A 19,961-nucleotide genomic window follows, 5' to 3' on the forward strand; every position below is an offset into this window, starting at 1 on the left:
TATAAACTCTGGGATGTGAAGCTGACGTTATCAATCACATGAGTTGAAAGGCATTCTAGTGACTCACATTTTTTCCTTTCCTTTGACTCACATATATATTCTAACATAATTGCTTTCATTTTGATCTTATTAAAAATTCTAAAAATATTCCCTGTCTCAAATGGTTAGGCCTAGTGATGGTTCAACTATTTATTATACCTAAATGGAGCATATGCTTCCTGTAGGTGACTGAATGGACTCTAATTTCCTAATACAGGCTTTCTGCTATAATGCTATATATTTTTAAAACCTCACATTCTGCAAAATTGCACAATAAAATAACAGAGACTAAGGGACAAAATTGCTTTTGGAGAAGACCACTCAAAATGTAACAAAAACACAACAATCCTAATAAAAATAGCAACACAGGTAAATTAAAACCTGCCTTTACGTAAGTCAGTCAATCCTTTGCAACCAAAACCCTGGATTTTGTGCTTTCTCCTTGGAGAAATAGGTCCTGGGTGGGGGTCAGAGGGGGCGGCATTCCCATCTCACAGAGATCAGATTCATTAAAATTAAAAATCTGACGCAGAGTATAGACTTCTTTGTCCAAAAAATTATAATTTAACATAAAGGACATGCTTTCATAGTCTCCTCAATTTTTTATCTCAGCTTTACCAGGTAACAGAGTGGAAAATATAGTGGTTCTGGAAACCACTAAACTAGCCACTACTTGCATGCACTAAAGAAAGGCTTTTCTGTCAATTCCAACTTTTTCCTTAAGGTCTTCTTATGATGCTAAGACTTTCTCTTTAATTGTAAGAAATCTTGCCCCTTATTGCTTTAGGACATAAATATCCCAGAAAAAGGTTATATGAGAACCATTATACCAATGTCATTCCCCAATTTATCAACCACATATTGAGTGAGTTCACCTTGAAGAAGTAGGCACTGTAAGAGAACAGGCTCTATTTCCATTCCCATTTTTATGAGGAATCTCAGAGAAGGCTAGAGCAAATGGACATTTATCAAGGATCACTGGGTGCCAGCTGCTCTGCTGGGCACTTGACATATTTAATATCACCTAATTTTCACAGTCATACTAAGAGGTAGGTTCTTATCCCTGTTTTACAGGTTAGAAAAGTGAGGCTCACAAAGTAAAGACCTCACCCGGTTTACATAATGTATTAGTAGCAGAGCCAGGGTTTGTAGTTCAGTCTCATTGCCATCCAAGTTTGTACTCTTTATATTACATTGGTTAGAGTTTAAAGCAAGATCCTACCACTTGCATTATTAACTGAATGGAACTGTATTGGAACAGATCTTTCCCCCCAAATCAGGTAAAAGTATTTCACTAAGATCCAGAATAATTTATTCTATTGCATCAGTTTTTATAGTAACTTTTATTTTGTTACATTTTACAGGACTTCAGAAATTTATTAAAGCACTTTCAAGACAATATTTTTCCTTTGATCTCTACAATAGTCATGTGATACAGACCGAGTATAATATCCTATTCCCATTTGACGAATAATGGAATGGAGCCTCAGAGAGGTAAAGTGACTTTCACCCTAAGTTAATAATTGGCCAGGACTCAAGTCATGTTTTCTGGCTGAAAATCCAGCCTTGTCCTTATAAATGCTGAGGGGACCACCCTTCAGAATTATCTACTGTGAAGTTCTATGCATTGAATTGTTTGTCATTAGAGCTATTGGACCGAGTTTGCTACATTTTTTGAAATATGATGAAAACATTGAAAAATAAAGGAAGGAAAGAATGAGTTTAGTGTGTTTGTCATTGAAGATAATGATTACTGGTAGAATAATGCATATCAAAAGCCAATACAAATAAACAACAACAAATTGAATAATGGGTTTTAAATGATGTCTTTTTTTTTTTTTTTTTTTTTTTTTGCGGTATGTGGGCCTCTCACTGCTGTGGCCTCTCCCGCCGTGGAGCACAGGTCCCGGACACGCAGGCCCAGCGGCCATGGCCCACGGGCCCAGCCGCCCCGCGGCATGCGGGATCCCCCCCACATCGGGGCACGAACCCGCGTCCCCTGCATCGGCAGGCGGACTCCCAATCACTGCACCACCAGGGAAGCCCTAAATGATGTCTTATTAACTAAAATAATTTTCTAATAGACAGCTATTGTAGAATACTAATCATTATTTTAGAATAATAGAGCTATAGCTTGTGTAATAGGAAGAAAAGTAATTTAGGAGGAACATAAACTATCTTAAGGTGATGCTAAGGAACCAGCCCCTCTCCTTGTCCAGGCTTTTGCCCCCAAACTTTCACCCCATTCTACCCCCTCCTGCCACAGCATTTCCTGACAAAACCTTTGCCCTTCTAATTTCTCCAGGTAGAATATCTAACTACAAAGCTGCTTCATACCGTTTTATCAGTGATGTTGGTTTAAAAGCGTATGAACTTACATTGCTTGGTAACTGGAGACGGAGCCTCCCCGGATTTTCTGTCATCCTCTGCGATCCCTGGAGGATGCCAAATTCCCTTCCAAAGGAGAAGTTTTAAAAAATGATGGGGCCTAAAATCAAGGTCCCATGGCCACTCCTGGCTAAGTCATGGGCCAGAGCCCTGGGGCATGTTCCCAAAATATACACCTCTAACAGACAAGAAGTAAAAAATTGTGCATGGATCGAGGCAGGTGTCTTGTCCCATCTGGCATGGAGTAGCAAGATGTGAAGCTGCTGGGTCAGGCCCAGGCACAAGTGGGCTGAGGCTTTGTATTTCAATAGAAAATTCTCAGAAGGTTAATGAATAGAAGGTCAGCCTTGCTCTTGTCACCTGGGTCACCTCCTCTCGCTTCTCCCCACTGCTCAGCTCCTTGGCCGACAAGAGAAGAAAGGAACGAAGATCTGACAGGTCACTTTGAAAAGCTAGTCATTGCTGACCAAGACAAAAAAGTATCTGCCAGGAGGAGAGGCGAGCAGCTTGCAACTCACAAGCTGAATCCATGGGCTTTGAACTTTTCTTTATGCCTTTTTTTTTCTTTTTATCAAGCACCCAGATGGCATGTGTTCTCTAAGTGAGCAGTATTAGTAGAAGTCTACATGGATCTTTTCACTGAGAATCTTCTCTTCCTGTTTTATACTCTCTCGCTTTCTCACAGGGAAAGGGTTTACTTGAATGCTTTTGTGGGAGGATTAAAATAAAACCTTCCCCTCTAAAGTCCTCCCCACATATCCCCCCCCCGCCCCAAGCAGCTAGAGTATCTGCAGAACAAGTGGGAGCAGAGTGGCCTTTGATCAGCTCTCCCCCTGCCTCACTCTGCTCTCTCTTTCTCTCTTGCTTACACTCTGACTCTTTCTTTTACCTCTGGATCTGTAAACTACACTGGAAGAGACTTTCTTGGCTGCCTTCACATTTTTAAATTCAGCTTTCCCAGAGGAGGTGTAATATGCTCAGCCTCAATAGGGCCGGTTTTGAGCTACTGGGGTCTTTAAAAAGTCGCTTTTGTTTCCGTGTGCTCTCGGAGGACTGGATAGAAGGGCCTGGCGTCGCTTCCTTGGATAAACACCTTGCCTTCTAGAGATTTGCTAGACCCAGAGGCCTCTTTTCGTGAAGAGGCTCAGCCCTGTGCAGGGCTCACAGGTCAAGCCCTATCAGGTCTTTAAGGCCCTATTAAGCTAGGTGCAGGGGATGAGCACCTCCACCCTCTGGTACCAACTTCTCTAATGATGCAGAGGAGGCCCGCAGAACTAGAGGGAGATTTGCAAAGACTCCAGGATCTCCTTCTTAAAAGGACACCAGTCATTGGATTTAGGGCCCACCTTAATCCACCTCATCTTAACCTGAATTATATCTGCAAAGACCCTATTTCCAAATGAGGACACACTCACAGATACAGGGGTTAGAACTTCAAGTAACTTTTTTGGGGGGAACACGATGCAGCCGATAACAGGGCCCTTCAAGGGCTAGCACACCTTGATTTTATCAGCCTGCACACCCTCTTCCCAAAACCAGCCAGATGAGCCTGTTTACAAGCTGGGAGTGCAGCAGCAAGCACACTACTTTCTGACCTCCTGACCTGTTCCATCCTGATGTTACCTCTTTCCGGAAAACCCTCAACCTCTGAGCCCTTATAACCTTATTCATTTACCCATCCATCCTATAAACGTTACTGAGTACCTTTACTGTGCCCAGTTTTACTGCCTAGTTCACCTCCAATTCATCTGGGAATCTACTCCACCCCCTTCTCTCATCTCAGCTGAAAGCCATCTCTCTTTTCTCTAAGCCATGGCTCCAAACTTTTATTTACTAAGCACCCAATCAGGAAAGTGAGCTTAAATCTTAGTGAGTGATTTACAGATACTACTGCCAATCAACATATTAAATAACGACCTTCTCTAGCAGAGGTCTTGCAAGGAATCAATGATCCTTGATTGATTGGTTCACTGACTTCTTGACTGACTCTTTGGGACCTCAGCTGAGAAGGTAAAATCTCTCCACCATCTGCTGGGTGTGCTTCAATCCAGGTGCCCTCACAGTTCAAGCCTCCATGTCTGCACAGGGCTCCCAGGCCTACTCCCTGAGGACCTGGGTCAGGGTCTCATTTCCGGTTCTTCCTCTTTTCCTACCTCCCCTGGCCAACAGCCCCCTCCCGCCCCGCCCTCGAAGCTCACAGCTTGGAGCAAAGCTACTGTGAGCCCACGTGGGCTGCTCACACAGTCCTACCCCATGATCCTGACTCATCTCTACTCGCCATTTCCTGCAACATCTCTTTTGAAAGCCTTTTCCACTGGGCAGCTGCTTCTCCCCAATCTGTGCTTGTGCACAAGTGTCCCCAGCACCCTCCTCTCCTCCATGCCCTGTCCTTGCTGAGGAAGCAGAGTCTGCCTCCAGCTCTGGGACTCTTCCCATGGATTCCTGGCTGTACTCTTGCCCTAATGAACACCTCTGAGTTTCGGCCCAGATGTTCCTTCCTCAGGGTATGCAATACCTGCTTGATATATGCTTCTCCATGGCATCTAACAATTGTAATTATAGCACCTAACAATTGTAATTACATAGTTAATTGCATCAGCTGTTTAATGTCCATCTTTTTTGCTAGGAAGGAACTTCAAAGACCTCAGGAAACATCTGTTTTGTTTTTGGGCTGGGCTTTGCACACAGTAGGTGGGCTTTGCACACAGTAGGTGCTTAATAAATATGCATTGGCTGAGAATGGCTGGTAGAGGCATTGCATGCACCTGCATGCTCCTGCAGGTGGCTGGTCCCTCCTGCATGATGACAGGCACACACGGAGGAGGGCTTTGCCTGGCTGACCCCACACACCACACTCAGAGCAGAGAGATGAGCTGGCCGGGAAAACTGACCCTGATCTTGTGCCAGTCACCAGGGTACAAGCTAGCTCAGGCTCTGAAATCCCATCCGATCCTATTCATGCTAATAATACACTGGCCTCACTAATCATAATTATGCTGAGTCTTTTTCAAAAGGGCGTTTCAGTCAGGGCTTGATATCCCTAACTGAGCATCTGGTGACAAAGTGATCCAGGGAGAGATATCGGTGGAAGGGGAGGGCAGGGCTGCCTGAAGAAGAGTGATGTGAGCGGCAGAGTGGGGTGACTGGAGTGGAATTTGAGTGATTCTGCCCTCAGCTTAATTAATGCTGGGGGAGAATGTCCGGGGGACTGGGCCTCGGTTTTATTCCAGCTGCAGTTAAAGGGGCTCCCCTCTTTTCTTTGCTTGTCTTCATCCCTCTAAACTTTCCCATCCACCCAAGAGAGAACCTGTCACCCTAGCTCAGTGACTGAAAGAAGAGTGAGAAATCACAATTTGAAAACGGCCTCCTGAGGGAAGCCAGGAATCAGACCGGGAGGAGAAGTATGCTTTAAACGTAAAAACCGCCAAGAATGGTGGGGAGAAGTGAAACTGGGCCTGGGGTCACTGGACAGAAAGCCAGCAAACCTTTCTCATTTGGAAGGACCAAGTTCCGAGCCTGAGCCCAAACCATCAAGCAGAGGGATGAACCTTCTCAGCAGCGACTTCTGCAAAGTGCAGACAGAGGGGGCTTTTTCCCAAAGGCTTGCAGGAAGGATTATCTCAGATAATGTTCTGCTTTCTTTGCACCTTTTAAGCATTAAGTACATTATAAGAAAAACAAAACAAAACAAAACAAAAAAACAGAGCTCTAGCAGTCGAACTCACTTCTCAGTGGTAAGGAAGGGAAAAGCCTAGCCCTTGCCCCACAGCAACTGGAAAGGCACATGCCTGTCTCAAGGTAGTCCCGGGTGCCTGTGTGTTTCTCTGTCTGTCTCTGTGCTTGGGTATCCACGTGTGTGTACTGCACTGTACCTGTGTGTATGCCCGTGCATGCCACGTGTGTGATGCTGGTGGGAGCCACTCACCACAGGCTTTAAAGGAAGTTCACAGAGGCTTCCTACCTTCATCACAGAGTCCCCCTAACCATCTGTCACCCACAAGGGCTAGGGACAGCATTGCTGGCTCCTGGTGGAACAGAAAGTCTGGGCAGCCTGGACGGGGAGATTGTTACGCTCCCTGCTCTGCCCTCGGTCCCCAGCTGGTTCAGAGAACAGGGATGCAGGTCGGCCACTCCTCCGAGACGTGTCAAAGCAAAGGGGTTCTCAGACTGGGGCACCCACTTCTCCTGTGCAGGTCGGGCTCAGGACCTGGCACGGGGAAGGGGGAGGGCCCCTAAGGCTGAGGCTTTGACTCTCTTGGTCTTTTCTCGGTGGATCCCCTCTTTGAGTCACCCAAGTAAAAGTTCCTGGAGAAAAAAGATTCTCCATCCCAAACATGGGTGAGCCCCTCCGGCACCCTGGACGACCTTCCTTCCTTAAGCCCTTATTTACGTATAGAAGATGGAGGGTAGACAAACACAATGCCAGATACCCTCTCTGAGTTGAACTCCAGTTTACTGGGCAGCCACTTCACTGGTAACCATGTCAATGAAAATGACTGAGGTGTTAATTCATGTGTGTTTGGTGCTATGGCACTGAAGGACCTCAAGACTGAGGATGATCATCAATACGTCCCCAGCTCCTCAAAAAACAACCCCGGGATCTTCAGGGCTGATTTAATCAACTTTTTTTTTTTTTTTTTTTTTTTTCTTTTTCCAAAAGAGCTGATGAATGGGGCAGGACGGGGATTCAGATTCTGAGAAATGGGTTATTGGGGGAGTTAAGTGGCAGGGTCAGATGGAGGTTCCAAGACCTGGAGACAGATGCTGGTTTGGGGCTCTGTGGTGGGGACACCTATGGGCGCTGTGCCCTCCCCGCCTCATCAGACACAGGTGATGCTGGGCCAGAGGCGGAGGGGCTCTAGTCCCTGCAAAGACATGGTGCCCCAGTGTGGCCCCAGGACCTGCATAATCCCTCGGGCTTGGGGAGAGAGGAAACGCTCCAGGATGCCTGAAAATCCATTTTCCTTTCTAGTCTGACAGGATGGGGACTCAGTGTCAGATTTACTTTGATTTTTGAAAAATAACTGACCTTTCTTGCAACGCAGGTTTGTGAGTGAATTTATGCTCCCTAAAATAGTTTCAATGCAGTCATGCTAAAAGTGCAGTCCAGCACTAGTGCTATCAGCATTATCTGGGTTCTTGTATGAAATGCATATTCCTGGGCCCCACCTTAGACCTACTGATCAGAAACTCTGAGGGCAGGGCCCAGAAACCTCCACTTTCCTAGCGCTCCAGGGGATCCTGGGGCACAGGGAAGTGTGAGAACCACGGGTTTCAGTGGACACAATAATCTTTTATTTTATTTTTTTGTCTGCGCCTTGCAGCTTGTGGGATCTTAGTTCCCTGGTCCAGGGATCGAACCCGACCCACTGCAGTGAAAGCACTGAATCTTAACCACTGGACCACCAGGGAATTCCCTAGACACAATAATCTTAACTGCCTTTTCCCCTCTTCTCTCCTGAGAAGTCTTCTTCAAAATTCTTCCATGGGGATCCTGTCACGAGGGCCCTGTTCTCCTTTGTGAATATCAAAATATTCACAAAATATCCTGGGCTTCTGGAAGCTCTCTGCTTTATTGTTTTCTGTTTTGGAGTGAGTAGGAAGAGGGAAAGTCACAATCTTTTTTATCAGTTAGCCGTGAAAATGTATACCTGGGTGTCTGTCGCCATGGGGTATGGATTCTGAGAGCCCGGGATGCACTGGTGGCAGCACCCACAATAATCACAGATGCTGCAACCAGGGCAGGACCTACATTAGGGGTTGTTTCCAGTTTATCACAGGGGGTCATATGAATCTGACAATTTTTCCAAATCCCATCTTATGGATGAGGAGACCAAAGGCCAAATTTATAGAGCATAGTTTGAAACTAAATCCTGCATCTTCCTACCATAGAACTATTTTGCTACCCCAGAGTGGGAGAGACTTCTAGAAGGGATCTTTTGCCACCTTCCCAGCCCACATTGTTGAAGACATGGGCAGCATAATATCATGGAATAAAGGTCAATTTTTTTGTGAAAGGAAAGGCCCTGGAGACTTCAGCAGGAAATGGATTGTGGCTAGAATGGATGCTCCCTCCCAGAAACATGGTGAAATTGGAGGCTGCAGCTGAGACAATAATTCATGGGAATAATGGGGGAGGATGAGACAAGGTCCTGCCTCCATGGTGACAGGGTGACTGAAATTCATCACAGGGGAACAAGAACCTCTGTAGAGCACGTGTGGGGCAGGCCTGGTTTCCCCGGCAGGTTCAGGACGAGCCAGTGGGACAGGTGCTCGCAGAGATGTCCCTGCGGGACAGTCTGACCCTTGTCCCATGGGGAGGGTGGACCCTCCGTGTCCAGTGCCCCTGGGGCAGCTCAAGAAATGAGTCTAATGCAGATGGGGCAGCTTCTAGAGGAAAGACCAGCTGAGCTCTCCTGGAGCCAGTCCAGGCAGTCATTGAGGGAAGTGAGGGCAGTATGTGAGGGAGAGCTGGGCAGGCACGGAGATCAAGGCAGGACAAGGAGCGGCTGGCGAATCGCCTGAGAAAATGGCTTCTGCTTCCCACCAGGAGGGGCAGATGCCCAAGAAGCAGCTCTATTTGAGGTTCCCCAGAGGGGAACAGAGGGGGCAGGGAACATCAACAGACATTAGAACAGAGAAAGCAAAGAGGAAGGAGGCACTGGCAGGCTTGGAAGGAAGGGAGCCTCAGAAGTGCAAAAACACCGGGTGTGGGAGGAGCCGGGGACTGAGAAAGGAGGGCTGAGAGTCAGGAGGAGCAAAGCGGAAGGGGCTGGGGGAGATCAGAGGCGCCTTGAAGACAGAGTGCACTTCAGGATAAAATACAGAGGTCTGCCGGGAGCAGCGTTGAGGGAAGGCATGGGCAAGGCCAGAGACTTCTCAGAGAGACAGCCTGGGGCTTTGAAGGACGGGAAAGTTAACACTACTTTAGCAGAAGGAACCTGGCTGAATACGAAGAAGCAAAGATTTTGCTCACAAAGGGACCGGATGGGGCCTCTTCCTACTGATCAGAAAAGAAAGCAAGGCATGCTGGAGCAGAGCATTTGACTTAACCAGCAGAAAGCTGCCATGCAGAGAGGGTTTGTGGGACCCTGTTGGGGCTCTCTCCACCAGTGTGAGCTGAGAAAGGGCTAAGGTCAGTTTTGTGAATGTGTATGTGAGCCCCAAATGCAGAGTTAAACAAAGATGTGGCACTTTCCCTGATATGCGTGCCTTTTTTTCCCTTGGTAACAGGAGACAGGACCAGTAATAACCAGAATGTTACCTGTGAAGTCAAACACTGAGCATTGGTCTTTAACACAAGCACGGTGTTATGGATTGAATGAGTGTGTCCTTTCAAAATTCATATTTTGAAGCCCTAACCCCCAGTTTGGAGGTTGGGCCTTTTGGGAGGTAATTGGGTTTAGAAGAGGTCATGAGGGTGGGGCCCCCGTGATGGGATTAGTGTCTTTACAGGAAGAGGAAAAGAGACCAGAGCTGTTGCTCTCTCTGTTTCTGTCTCTGCCTCTCTCTCTGTCTCTATCTCTCTCTGCCATGTGAGCACCCAACAAGAAGGCGACCATCTGCAAGCCAGTAAGAGGGCTCCAACCAGGAACTAAATTTGCCAGCACATTGATCTTGGACTCCCAGCCTCCAGTTTCTCCAGAACTGTGAGAAAGAAATGTCTGTTATTTAAGCCACGTAGCCTATGATATTTTGTTAGAGCAGCCTGAGCAGACTAAGACACGTAGAAATGTTATTTTGAACACCCATAACAGTATTCAGAAATACACCTGCCAAAAAGAAAGTTATATAAATTGTACAGGTATTAGAGCCCAGCCCAGATCACTGATCTGTCTCTCTGGAATGTTAGGAGCAGTACAGAACTCCTCCTTATTTTAGTGGGTTTATTCCAGTCATAGAAAAGCACAAAGGAGCAAATTCTATCTGTTCATTATTCCAGGAGCCTGATGGGAAGGAAATGCTCTTGGGGCTAGAAATAGCAATTTAAAATAGAGAAGGAAGACCTGGGGGAAGCATGTTGGAGAATTAAGACAGAATAAGAGATGAAAACTGAGGGTCTAGTAGGAAAAACTAGAAAACTTTAATAGCTACGACTGAGGTCTCCACCTATAAAGTAAAACAAGATGTATTAGAAGGTGACGATGTTTAAAAGATCTTGAAAGAACTGCATGAATAAGGAACTTAAGATAGAGTAAAGCAGGCTTAAGGGCTGTCTTACAGACCTGCTGATTATGGTAATAAGCTGAAGGTTCCACTTTTGATGTGGAGGAGTATTCTTCTAACAAACAGACTCTCCAGCAAATAACAACAAAGTACAAGAGAAGAGAAAAGGAAAGAAGAAAGAAAAGAAAGGAAAAGCTACCTGAAGGTTCCAGAAACTGAGCAGCATGAGGTGAGTTTTACTTTTTGCAGTTTTGCCCTGGGGGCAGCTGTCCACCCAATGGCTAAAACTCTAGTGGAAAAACCTACCATCTTTCTGGCTGGAGAAACCAAGTGAAGGAGTCCTGGATAATCAGGGATGTTAGAGAGTTGGGAAAGAATCCCTGGACACAAGAGAACCAGGGAAATGGGATTCCAAATTCTGGGTATAAACTTTTGCCAGTTCTCTGGCTGACTCCTAAACCATGCAAGTATAATACAGATTGAAAACCACAGGAACTGAAATCTGAGCTGTTGCCCACTGCAGACATGACAGAGTCTGCAGGTTGAGTATAACATGTTAATTTCCTGCTAAATCAAAGAGAGCAACACTCTTTGGATCAGTGTAATAGAATTCAGAGTCTCTACATCACATATACAACACTCACAACACATGTAATCCAAAACTACTAGACATACAAAGAGCCAGAGAAATGTGATCCATTTTCATTGGAAAAAAAGATGCCAATCCCAGGATGACCCAGACTTACAAGAGCAGCTATTATGGCTATGATCAACGGGGTAAAGAAAAATATGCTTATGATGAATAAAAAAAATAAGACATCTCAGCTGAGAATTGGAAAGTATAAAAGAAAGATTCATAAGAAAGTATAGAGCTAAAAAATACAATATCAAAAAAAAAGTCTCTTGAGGGACTTTTCTTAGAAGAATGGAGATAGCAAATGAAAGAATCAATTAATTTAAAGATAGATCTGAGAAAGGGAGAAGAAAAAATGGGGAAAGTAATGAACAGAGCCTCAGGAACCTGTGGGACAATTTCACAAGTTTTACACATAAGTAATTGTATTCCTAGAAGGAGGGAAAAGGGGACAGGAAATAATATTTGAAGAATTGTGGCTGAAAAATTCCCCAATAATAGTAAAAGACATAAATTTACAGATTTAAGAAGCTGATAGGATCTCAAACAAGATAAATTAGGGGAGAAAAGTATGACCAGCTTGACCATAGTCAAGCTAAAAACCAAAGATAATGAGAAAATCTTGAAAGCAAACATAGAAAAAGTCACTATTTATATTTATATTTGTGTTTATATATATAAATCCTAGAGTAACCATAAAAAAATGTAAAGAAGTAGAGCTGAAAAGAAATCAATAGATAAATGAAAGTTAACAGACGCCCACCTCTGCCTGAAGGTGGGGTGGGGGCAATGCAATATGGCCTGACCTCTGTGTGTATTGCCCAAAGGCCAGCAGAGCCATTTGGCAAAGATGACAATCCTTTGCTGGATTTTTGGGAAGAAAAGGGGAAAGAAAGAAAGAGAAATAGGCTTTCTGGGATATCACAAATGACCCAAGTTGAGCAGGGAGTCTGGCACACTGTGGGACCAGAGAGGAAGCCATGGTGTCCCAAGCACTGGATTCAGAGTCCAGAAACCTGAACTGAAGGGCCAAAGCTGCACTGACAACCTATGTGACTGAGTAACTCATTTGACCACTCTGGGCCTCAATTTCTCCTCTGCAAAGTGAGGGGGTAGGATTTACAGCAAATTCTTAGTAATTGCCTCTCTGGAGGAAAGGGACAGTTAGACATCCATGCTTCCTGCTTTACAGACATCTGTATTGGTCAATGTTGGGCTTCTTCATGCTCAGAATGAGGTCCTTTGCCCACTCTATCTCTTCCAAGTCAAGTGCATTTACACCCCCTGTTTTGATTCTTGTCTTTATGCTGATGACTCCTAAATGCACATCATCATTTGGACTTCTCCTCCATGCTCCAAACACAGATTTCCAGCTGCCTGTTCAGCAACTCTACTTAGATATCCTACCAGCACATAAAAGTCAAAATATTCTAAACAAGTGTCTTACAAATTTTGTAACAGAATCATGTGGGAAATATTGGTGAAAATGCCAAGGCCCAGACTCTATTCAACTTCATGAGTCTGTTCCTCTGTTTTCCTTATTAGCTCTCCAGGTAAACCTGATACTCACCAAAATTTGAGAGACTCTGCTTTAAACTAAACCCTCAATTTACTCTCAATCCTTCTATTCCTCCAACCAGTTCCTTTCCAGAATCCCCATTCTCAGGGAATGGCACCATCATCCATCCAAAGACACAGTCCAGATACCAGGTGTCATCCTTGGACCTCTGTTACCCTCACCCCTAAGCATCACCCACTCTCAAGCCTTTTCCATGTTTCTCCCCTGATCTCCCTGGGCTTCATTCACTCCACTGACCATCTTGCTTCTACTGTTGCCTCCCCCATCTGTCCTCTACACTTCAGCCAGGGTAAATGTTTTTAAAAAATATTTTATTCTGAGACAGTTTCAATGTCTAGAAAAGTTTCAAGAATACTACAAAGAATGCCTATACACTCCTCATCCAGATACTCCATTCAAATTCTTAACAACTGTCACAGAAATGCCCTCTTAGGGATCATATGTAAATATTACCTGCTTATCATGCCTCTCTAATGCCCTTCAATCTGGAACAGTTGGTAGTCTGCTTAACTTTCATGACCTTGAAATTTTAAGATCATAGGTTAGGCATTTAATAGAATGTATCTCAATTTTAATTAGTCTGAGTTTTCCTCATGATAAGATCCAAGTTATACATTTTGAACAGAGTATCTGAAATGCTATGTTCTTTCACTGCATACTCTCAGTGGCACACAATGTCTGTTATTGGAGGTGTGAACTCTAATCTTTGATTCAGATGGTATTACCAGACTTCTCTGTAAACTTACTTTCTCCCTTTATGTTATTAATATTTGGGGGGAAATACTTTGAGGCTATGTAAAGTCCCCATTCTCTCTCGTTTCACTCCATGTATCAACATGTTTCTTAACTATTAATCTTATGGTCACCAAATAGTGATTTTTCTAATAACACCATTCTTTCCACTATTGGGAAAAGCTTTATCTTCTCTTATTTACTCATTCATATTCATATCAGTGTGGACTCCATAGTTACTATCTTATTCAATAGGTTATAATCTGTTACCATCAGTATATATTTTGAAGTTCATTTTATACTATATTTGGACATTGAAGCCCTTTAAGCTGGGTATGGTATTGTGTACTTTTGACATATTCCCATCATTCTTTGAGTACTTTCTTACTTTCTGGCACATAAATATGTACTGGGCTCATCTAATACTCCTACCCAGGCCATTGGAAGGGGCCATTTCTCTAATGAGTCCTTGGTGCTTTTAGTATAGAAGAGAACACAGAATCCAAGATATGAGTGCCAGGTGTACTTTTTGCTACACAGGTACCATTGTGTACAGGCACTCTCAGCTCTTATTTATTTCTCTATCTCCTTATATATTGAAAACCACAAGTTCTCACAGATACCTCCAATTCCAATTCAACATCACATAATTCATTCTAGCTTTCATGCTTTCCATATTTGTACCTCCTTTACCAAAAGGTCCCATTGTCTCCAGTATATTTCTCAATATCCCTGTCTATAGCTAATCTTCCAATAGTGCTGGCCTTCCAGCCCCCTCACCCGTGGGTCCTGATCCCTGCTAGGGCTTGCCTCTCTAGATCAGGACATCTACCTTGACTGGGCTTGCTAAATGACTTTTGGATGAAAGAAAGAAGGAAGAAAGCCAAGAAAGTTTTTTTGTTTGTTTTGTTTATAAAGAAGGGAGGGAAAATATTGGAAAGGAAAAGCAAGAGAAAAACCAGGTTATTTTTCTAAAATGCAAATTCATCACCTTTGGGTCATGTGTGTGCATCTGTGTACACCCCTCCCACCACCCACCCCCACCCCACACAGAGCCCTTGAATGAATTCTCATTGCTCTAAGGAGGTAAATTCCATCAAAAGCGTCTAGGAGGCCCTGTCCTATGTAACTACTGCTGACCTCCTTGGTCACTTTCCCTTCTTTCTCCAAATGCCAAGCACAGGACTCCTCTCTCAGCTCCTCTAAAATTCCACCTTCCCTCTTGACACAGAGCCTTTGTATGTGCTGCTTATGTTTCTCAGTGCTCTAACCTGCCCCGTTCATTTGGGTGACTTATTCTTCAAATCTCTGCTGGAGCACCATCTCCTCCTCTGGAAGCCCTTAATTCCCCTAGATCTAGTCAGGGTATTTTTCTTATTTATTATTTTCTTCATGCTCTCACAGAACACAGTGGCTCTTATCTCAACTGGCAATTATGCACTTATTTGTGTATGTGTCTGATTAATCTTCCTTTTCCTCATTCGAATGTGAGAGTAGTAATGCTGCCTCTTTTCAATCCTAATTGTGCCTCTAGCTTGTAGCCCAGGATTGGCACATAGCAGATGATCAATAAATATTTTTCATGTGAATAAATTGCATATTTAGAAATTTTAGAAATATCAATAGTTTAATCAGCAAACATGATAATTTTCTCTATTTTGAATAAAAGGCAAAACATGGAAGAATAATATGATAAAATGTGAAGGATCCTGAAAGCTGTTAGGTTTAGTTTATAAGCTTCATCATTTAGAAGAAACACAAAATCACAGCAAGTGATCTAAATAATGTGTGTAGGAAAGTAATGTGGAGAATATTTCACTTAAGAAACTTTCAATGTAAGACATATAGAGATTGTATGTTTGACTCACATTATAATTTAGGTGACTCAGGGTCATTAAAATGTTAGTCCTTCCAAATGTAGAGTAGAATTGCATTCAAAATCCATATGTGAGTGTATATGTATCACTGCATGTTTTGGAACCAGACAGAGTGATCTTAAATTGAAAAAAAAAAAAGATATTTGAAAAGAGCCAAGAATTTTTATTAAAAGAAGAATGAAGAATAACTTACTTTATCCAAACAGTAAAACTCTTGCTAAAATTCTTGTAATCATATAGTAAAACTTCTGATAAAGTTACTATAATTAGAACAATATGGTTGGGAATAAGAATTTAAGTTGATTAATGGAGCAGATTTGAGAATCAAAACATAGTTTATGTAAGGAACTTAACATATGACAAGGATGACATGTGATTCAATAAAATATGGAAAATATCTTCAATAAATGGTGGTGGTATAATTATCTATTCACCTGTATGAAAACAGGGTAAGAATATACGTCCTAACACATATTCAGAAACATATTTGAGAATAGCCCTGGTGTCTGTCAACAAGAGAATGGATAAATAAACAGTGGAATGCTACAGTAAATAAGAACAAACTACTTCTGCACACAACAATAGGAATGAATCGTACACACAGAATGCTAAGAGAAAGCAGCCAGACACAAAGAACATCCTGATTCCACTTATGTGAAGTTCAAGAACAGGCAAAACAAACCTATGGTAGAAAAAAAATCAGAACAGTGGGTGCCTCTGGGTGTGGGGCAGGGGAGGGACATGAGGGAACTTCCTGGTATGATGACAATGTTCTTTATCTTGATAGGATTTGGGGTCACACAGTTGCATGCATTTGTTAAAACTCTGTAAGTGTACACTTACGATTTGTGCACTTCTTTATATGCAGATTTTACCCTAATTAAGGAAAGAACTATAAACAAATATTTAAATCTTATTAAAGATGTGTATGCTGAAGCATTTAGGGGTGATGTGTACTAATATCTGCAACTTATCTGGAAATACATCAACAAAATAGGATGGAGTGATGAATAGACAGAGGGATGGATTAAATAGTTATATGATAAAGCAAACATAGCAAGATAATAATTCTAGAATCTATGTGGTGAGAATATGGCTGTCTTTTGCAAAATTCTATCAAGTTCTCTGTACACTTGAAATTTTTCAAACTAAAAACTTGGGAAAAATAAATACATTTCAGGTGTACTAACTATTTAGATATAGGACAACCCACTTCAAAAGGCATTTTATAACCCTGAGAACTTTAAGAATAATCCAGAAAATCCAATTAGTAGAGGAAAAGATCGATATTTTTGACTAAATGAATATGAACCACTTTTGCAAGCCAAAGGATATCATAAACACTATCAAAAGGACAATTGTATTCTTTTGAATAAAAAAAAAAGAATTGTATTTTTTTGTACAGAAGAAGGTGAAGGAACTAATTGTATCATATATGGCAGAAAAAGGGTTAACATCTCTTACATAAAAAGAATTCCTATAAATTTCTAAGAAACAAGAAAATAACCCAATAAAAAAATAGGTAAATACATGTACAGATAATTAACAAAAGAAGAAACATGAATCCCAGTAACTGTGCAAAAAGACAGTAATATCTCCAGCAGTCAGTTGAAAATGCAAATTAAAACAAAATGAGGTATGATTTTTCACCTTTGGATTAGCAAATTTTAAAATATTGATTACTTTCAATGCTGGTGAGGATGTTGGAAGAGGGGCACTGTATATCCCTAATGGAGTGTGAATGTTTACAGACTTTCAAAGCAGCAACCTGTTGTAAGAATCCCCAAGAGACAAACAAGACACAGAGAAATAGGCATAGTATGATCTCATTTTTATAAAATAAAAATTTTCAAATTTTTGAACAAAGAGAAAAGTGTGAAAGCAGGCACACCTAATTGTTGGAACTGATGCTTCAGGACAGGGCTTGGTAAACTATGGCCTAAGTACCAAATCTGGCAGGTCACCCGGTTTCTTACAGCCCATGGGCTAAAGGTGGTGTTCATACATTTTTAAAGGGTTACATTTTAAATGGTTATATAATCGTGTGCATAATATACTCATTTGGCCTCTTGGCCAGCAAAGTCTAAAATATTTACTATATGGCCCTTTAGGAAAAATTTACCAACCCTTGCTTCAAGGAAATTGTAGGTTCTGAGTTAGTCTTTCCTCTCCTCTGTCTTGTTTTGATTTTTATGATAATTATGTATTGCTTCTGCAAGCTTAAGGAATATAGGTAGGTAGTTAAGTAGGAAGATCTATCACTTTGGATGTTGTTGGGAATAGATGTAAGAAGACAAAAGGAAACCAGGGAGACTAACTAGGAAGCCAGTGTAACAGTCCAGGTGAAAGAGAATGGTGCTTAGAAACAGGGTGGGTGCACAGCAAAGGTGGGAAGAAAGGGACAGACTTTATAGAAACCTATAGGAGTAGCTGAGGGATTGGACACGGATGGGGAGGCACAGAGAGAACTCAAGACTGATTCCTAGGTTTCAGTCATTAGTTGAATGGTGCAACCACTGAGTTGAAGAGATGGGGGAGGGGAAATTAGAGAGTAAATCAAGAGCTCTATTTTGGACCTGTGAAAGTTCTAAAGGGAATTGTGTGAACTAGGCAGCTGGACACAGATGATTAAGCTGCTTGGGCTGTAGAGAGGGAGGCTGAGCAAGAAATACAAATTTGAGAGTACTCGTCATGTAGATGGTACTTAAGGCTTTCTGGAAGTGATAGGGAAAGAGAAGAGGGCCAGGAGTCTACCTGGTATCACAGTGCTCAACAGAACTGCAGCCCACTCCCTGCTGACAGCTCTCTCCAATGCCACTGTCCAAATGTTTGGATTCCCTCAAATTGTCCTTTCCAAAATGTCCTCTTCATGGGCCAGGAACAGCATGGCTTCAGAGGAGACACTGACCCTTTCTCACAGCCTATGCCCCAATGCTTGCCTGGACAAACAGCTACTGTAATTTCTCCTGGTTGAATGGTTCGCCCAGCACCTGGCTCCCCTCAGTGGATAGATGAGTTCTGGTCCCAGTCCCTCCCAGTATGGTCCGTCATGGGTCCCTGCCATGAGCAGCCACCTTTCACCCCTGTCGTACTTTGACCTGAGAAGACACAGAAGGACTCACCAAGGAGCTGGTGTAGGTGGGGTCTGAGGTGTCGTCCTGGAGGTAGCGGGAAAGGCCAAAGTCAGACACCTTGCACACCAGGTTACTGTTGACCAGAATGTTCCTCGCAGCCAGATCCCGGTGCACGTAGTTCATCTCGGCCAGGTACTTCATGCCGGCGGCAATGCCCCTCAGCATCCCCACCAGCTGGATCACGGTGAACTGTCCATCATTTTGCTGTAATAAGACACCAAGGGCAACCAGATCAAGATGGGCTTCAGTGGTCAAGCAGAAGCTGAGGTGCCAGGGCCCCACTGCCTTCTCCCTTCCGACTCCCATTCTCCTCCCTCTCCTTGAACACTCTGCCTTCTCCTTGCCGTCTTGCGGATTTCATCTTCAAATTACATCTCAGAGCCATCCAGTCCTCTCCACCTTCACTGACACCATTCTAACCAACTCATCATCATCCATCACCTGTAACAGCCTCCCTACACCTTCCCCCGTCCCAATCCATTCTCTAAGGGCAGCTAGAGCCATCCTCGTAAGACAGAAATCAGGTCACGTCACCGAAGCGCTCTAATGGTCTCCCACTGTGTTAAGGGAAAGTGCCAAACTCTTCAGCGTGGCCCACGGGGCCCCATGGGATCAGCTACTGCCTCACCTTATGTCACTTTGTCCTGCACTCCTGTGCTAAAGACAGAGTGACTGGTGACTTTTCAATCCTCTCCCTGGCCAAGCCCTTCCTGCCTCAGGGCCCTTACACATGCTGTTCCCTCTGTCTTTTCCCCACAATCAACACCTACTTGCTTCAGGTCTCCACTTAAATGTCACTCCCTCAGAGAGGATGTCTCTCTAGCCAGTCCCCTCCCCCACACATAAGTAGCACTTTCTTACTACTATCCTTCAGTGTATGCTCTTATTTTCCTTCTTAGCATGTATCACAAGGTTTAGTTGTGTGTGTGTGTGTGTGCCTGTCTGTCTGTCTCTGCTACTTGACTCTAAGCTCTTTGAGACAAGAACCCTCCCTCTTGCAGTCACCATAGCATTCCCAGTGCTGAGAACGTTTGAGTAGACAGATGTAGCTCGATAAACATATGCTGAATGAATGGCTGGTACATCTCTTCTTGTCTCCAGAATTAAATGTTTATGGTGTCTTGGTCGACAGTGGATAACACACCTGCCTCAGAGGGCTGGATGGTCAGGAGGAGCACACACACCGTGTCTGGCTCGTGGACTCTCCCAGTGAATGGGAACTGTTGCTGCCCCTCCTCCTGCCAACCTGAAGTGCTGCCTTCTCTCCAATCACAGTTTCTTACCTGGGTGGCCTCCCTCCTCCATGGTTAGAGGACAGGCTCTTCTGTGAGTGAATGTATGCCTTCCTCCACCTCCCCAAAGCCCCTGAGTCTGGGCTCTGCACACACTGGTTACATCAGTGGACCTTGGGC

The 19,961-nt window shown here is 43.5% G+C and overlaps 1 protein-coding gene across 1 annotated transcript in view; it reads right to left on the reverse strand.

The window, feature by feature from the left end:
* EPHB1 (EPH receptor B1) overlaps window positions 1-19,961 on the reverse strand; it is a 285,588-nt gene that overhangs the window by 26,828 nt on the left and 238,799 nt on the right. The window contains exon 12 of the mRNA XM_073803646.1: window positions 18,538-18,753. Within this exon, the coding sequence (XP_073659747.1) occupies window positions 18,538-18,753 (216 nt within the window). The remainder of the gene's footprint in view (window positions 1-18,537; window positions 18,754-19,961) is intronic.

Source organism: Tursiops truncatus, chromosome 4, assembly GCF_011762595.2.
Source record: "Tursiops truncatus isolate mTurTru1 chromosome 4, mTurTru1.mat.Y, whole genome shotgun sequence".
NCBI lineage: Eukaryota > Metazoa > Chordata > Mammalia > Artiodactyla > Delphinidae > Tursiops > Tursiops truncatus.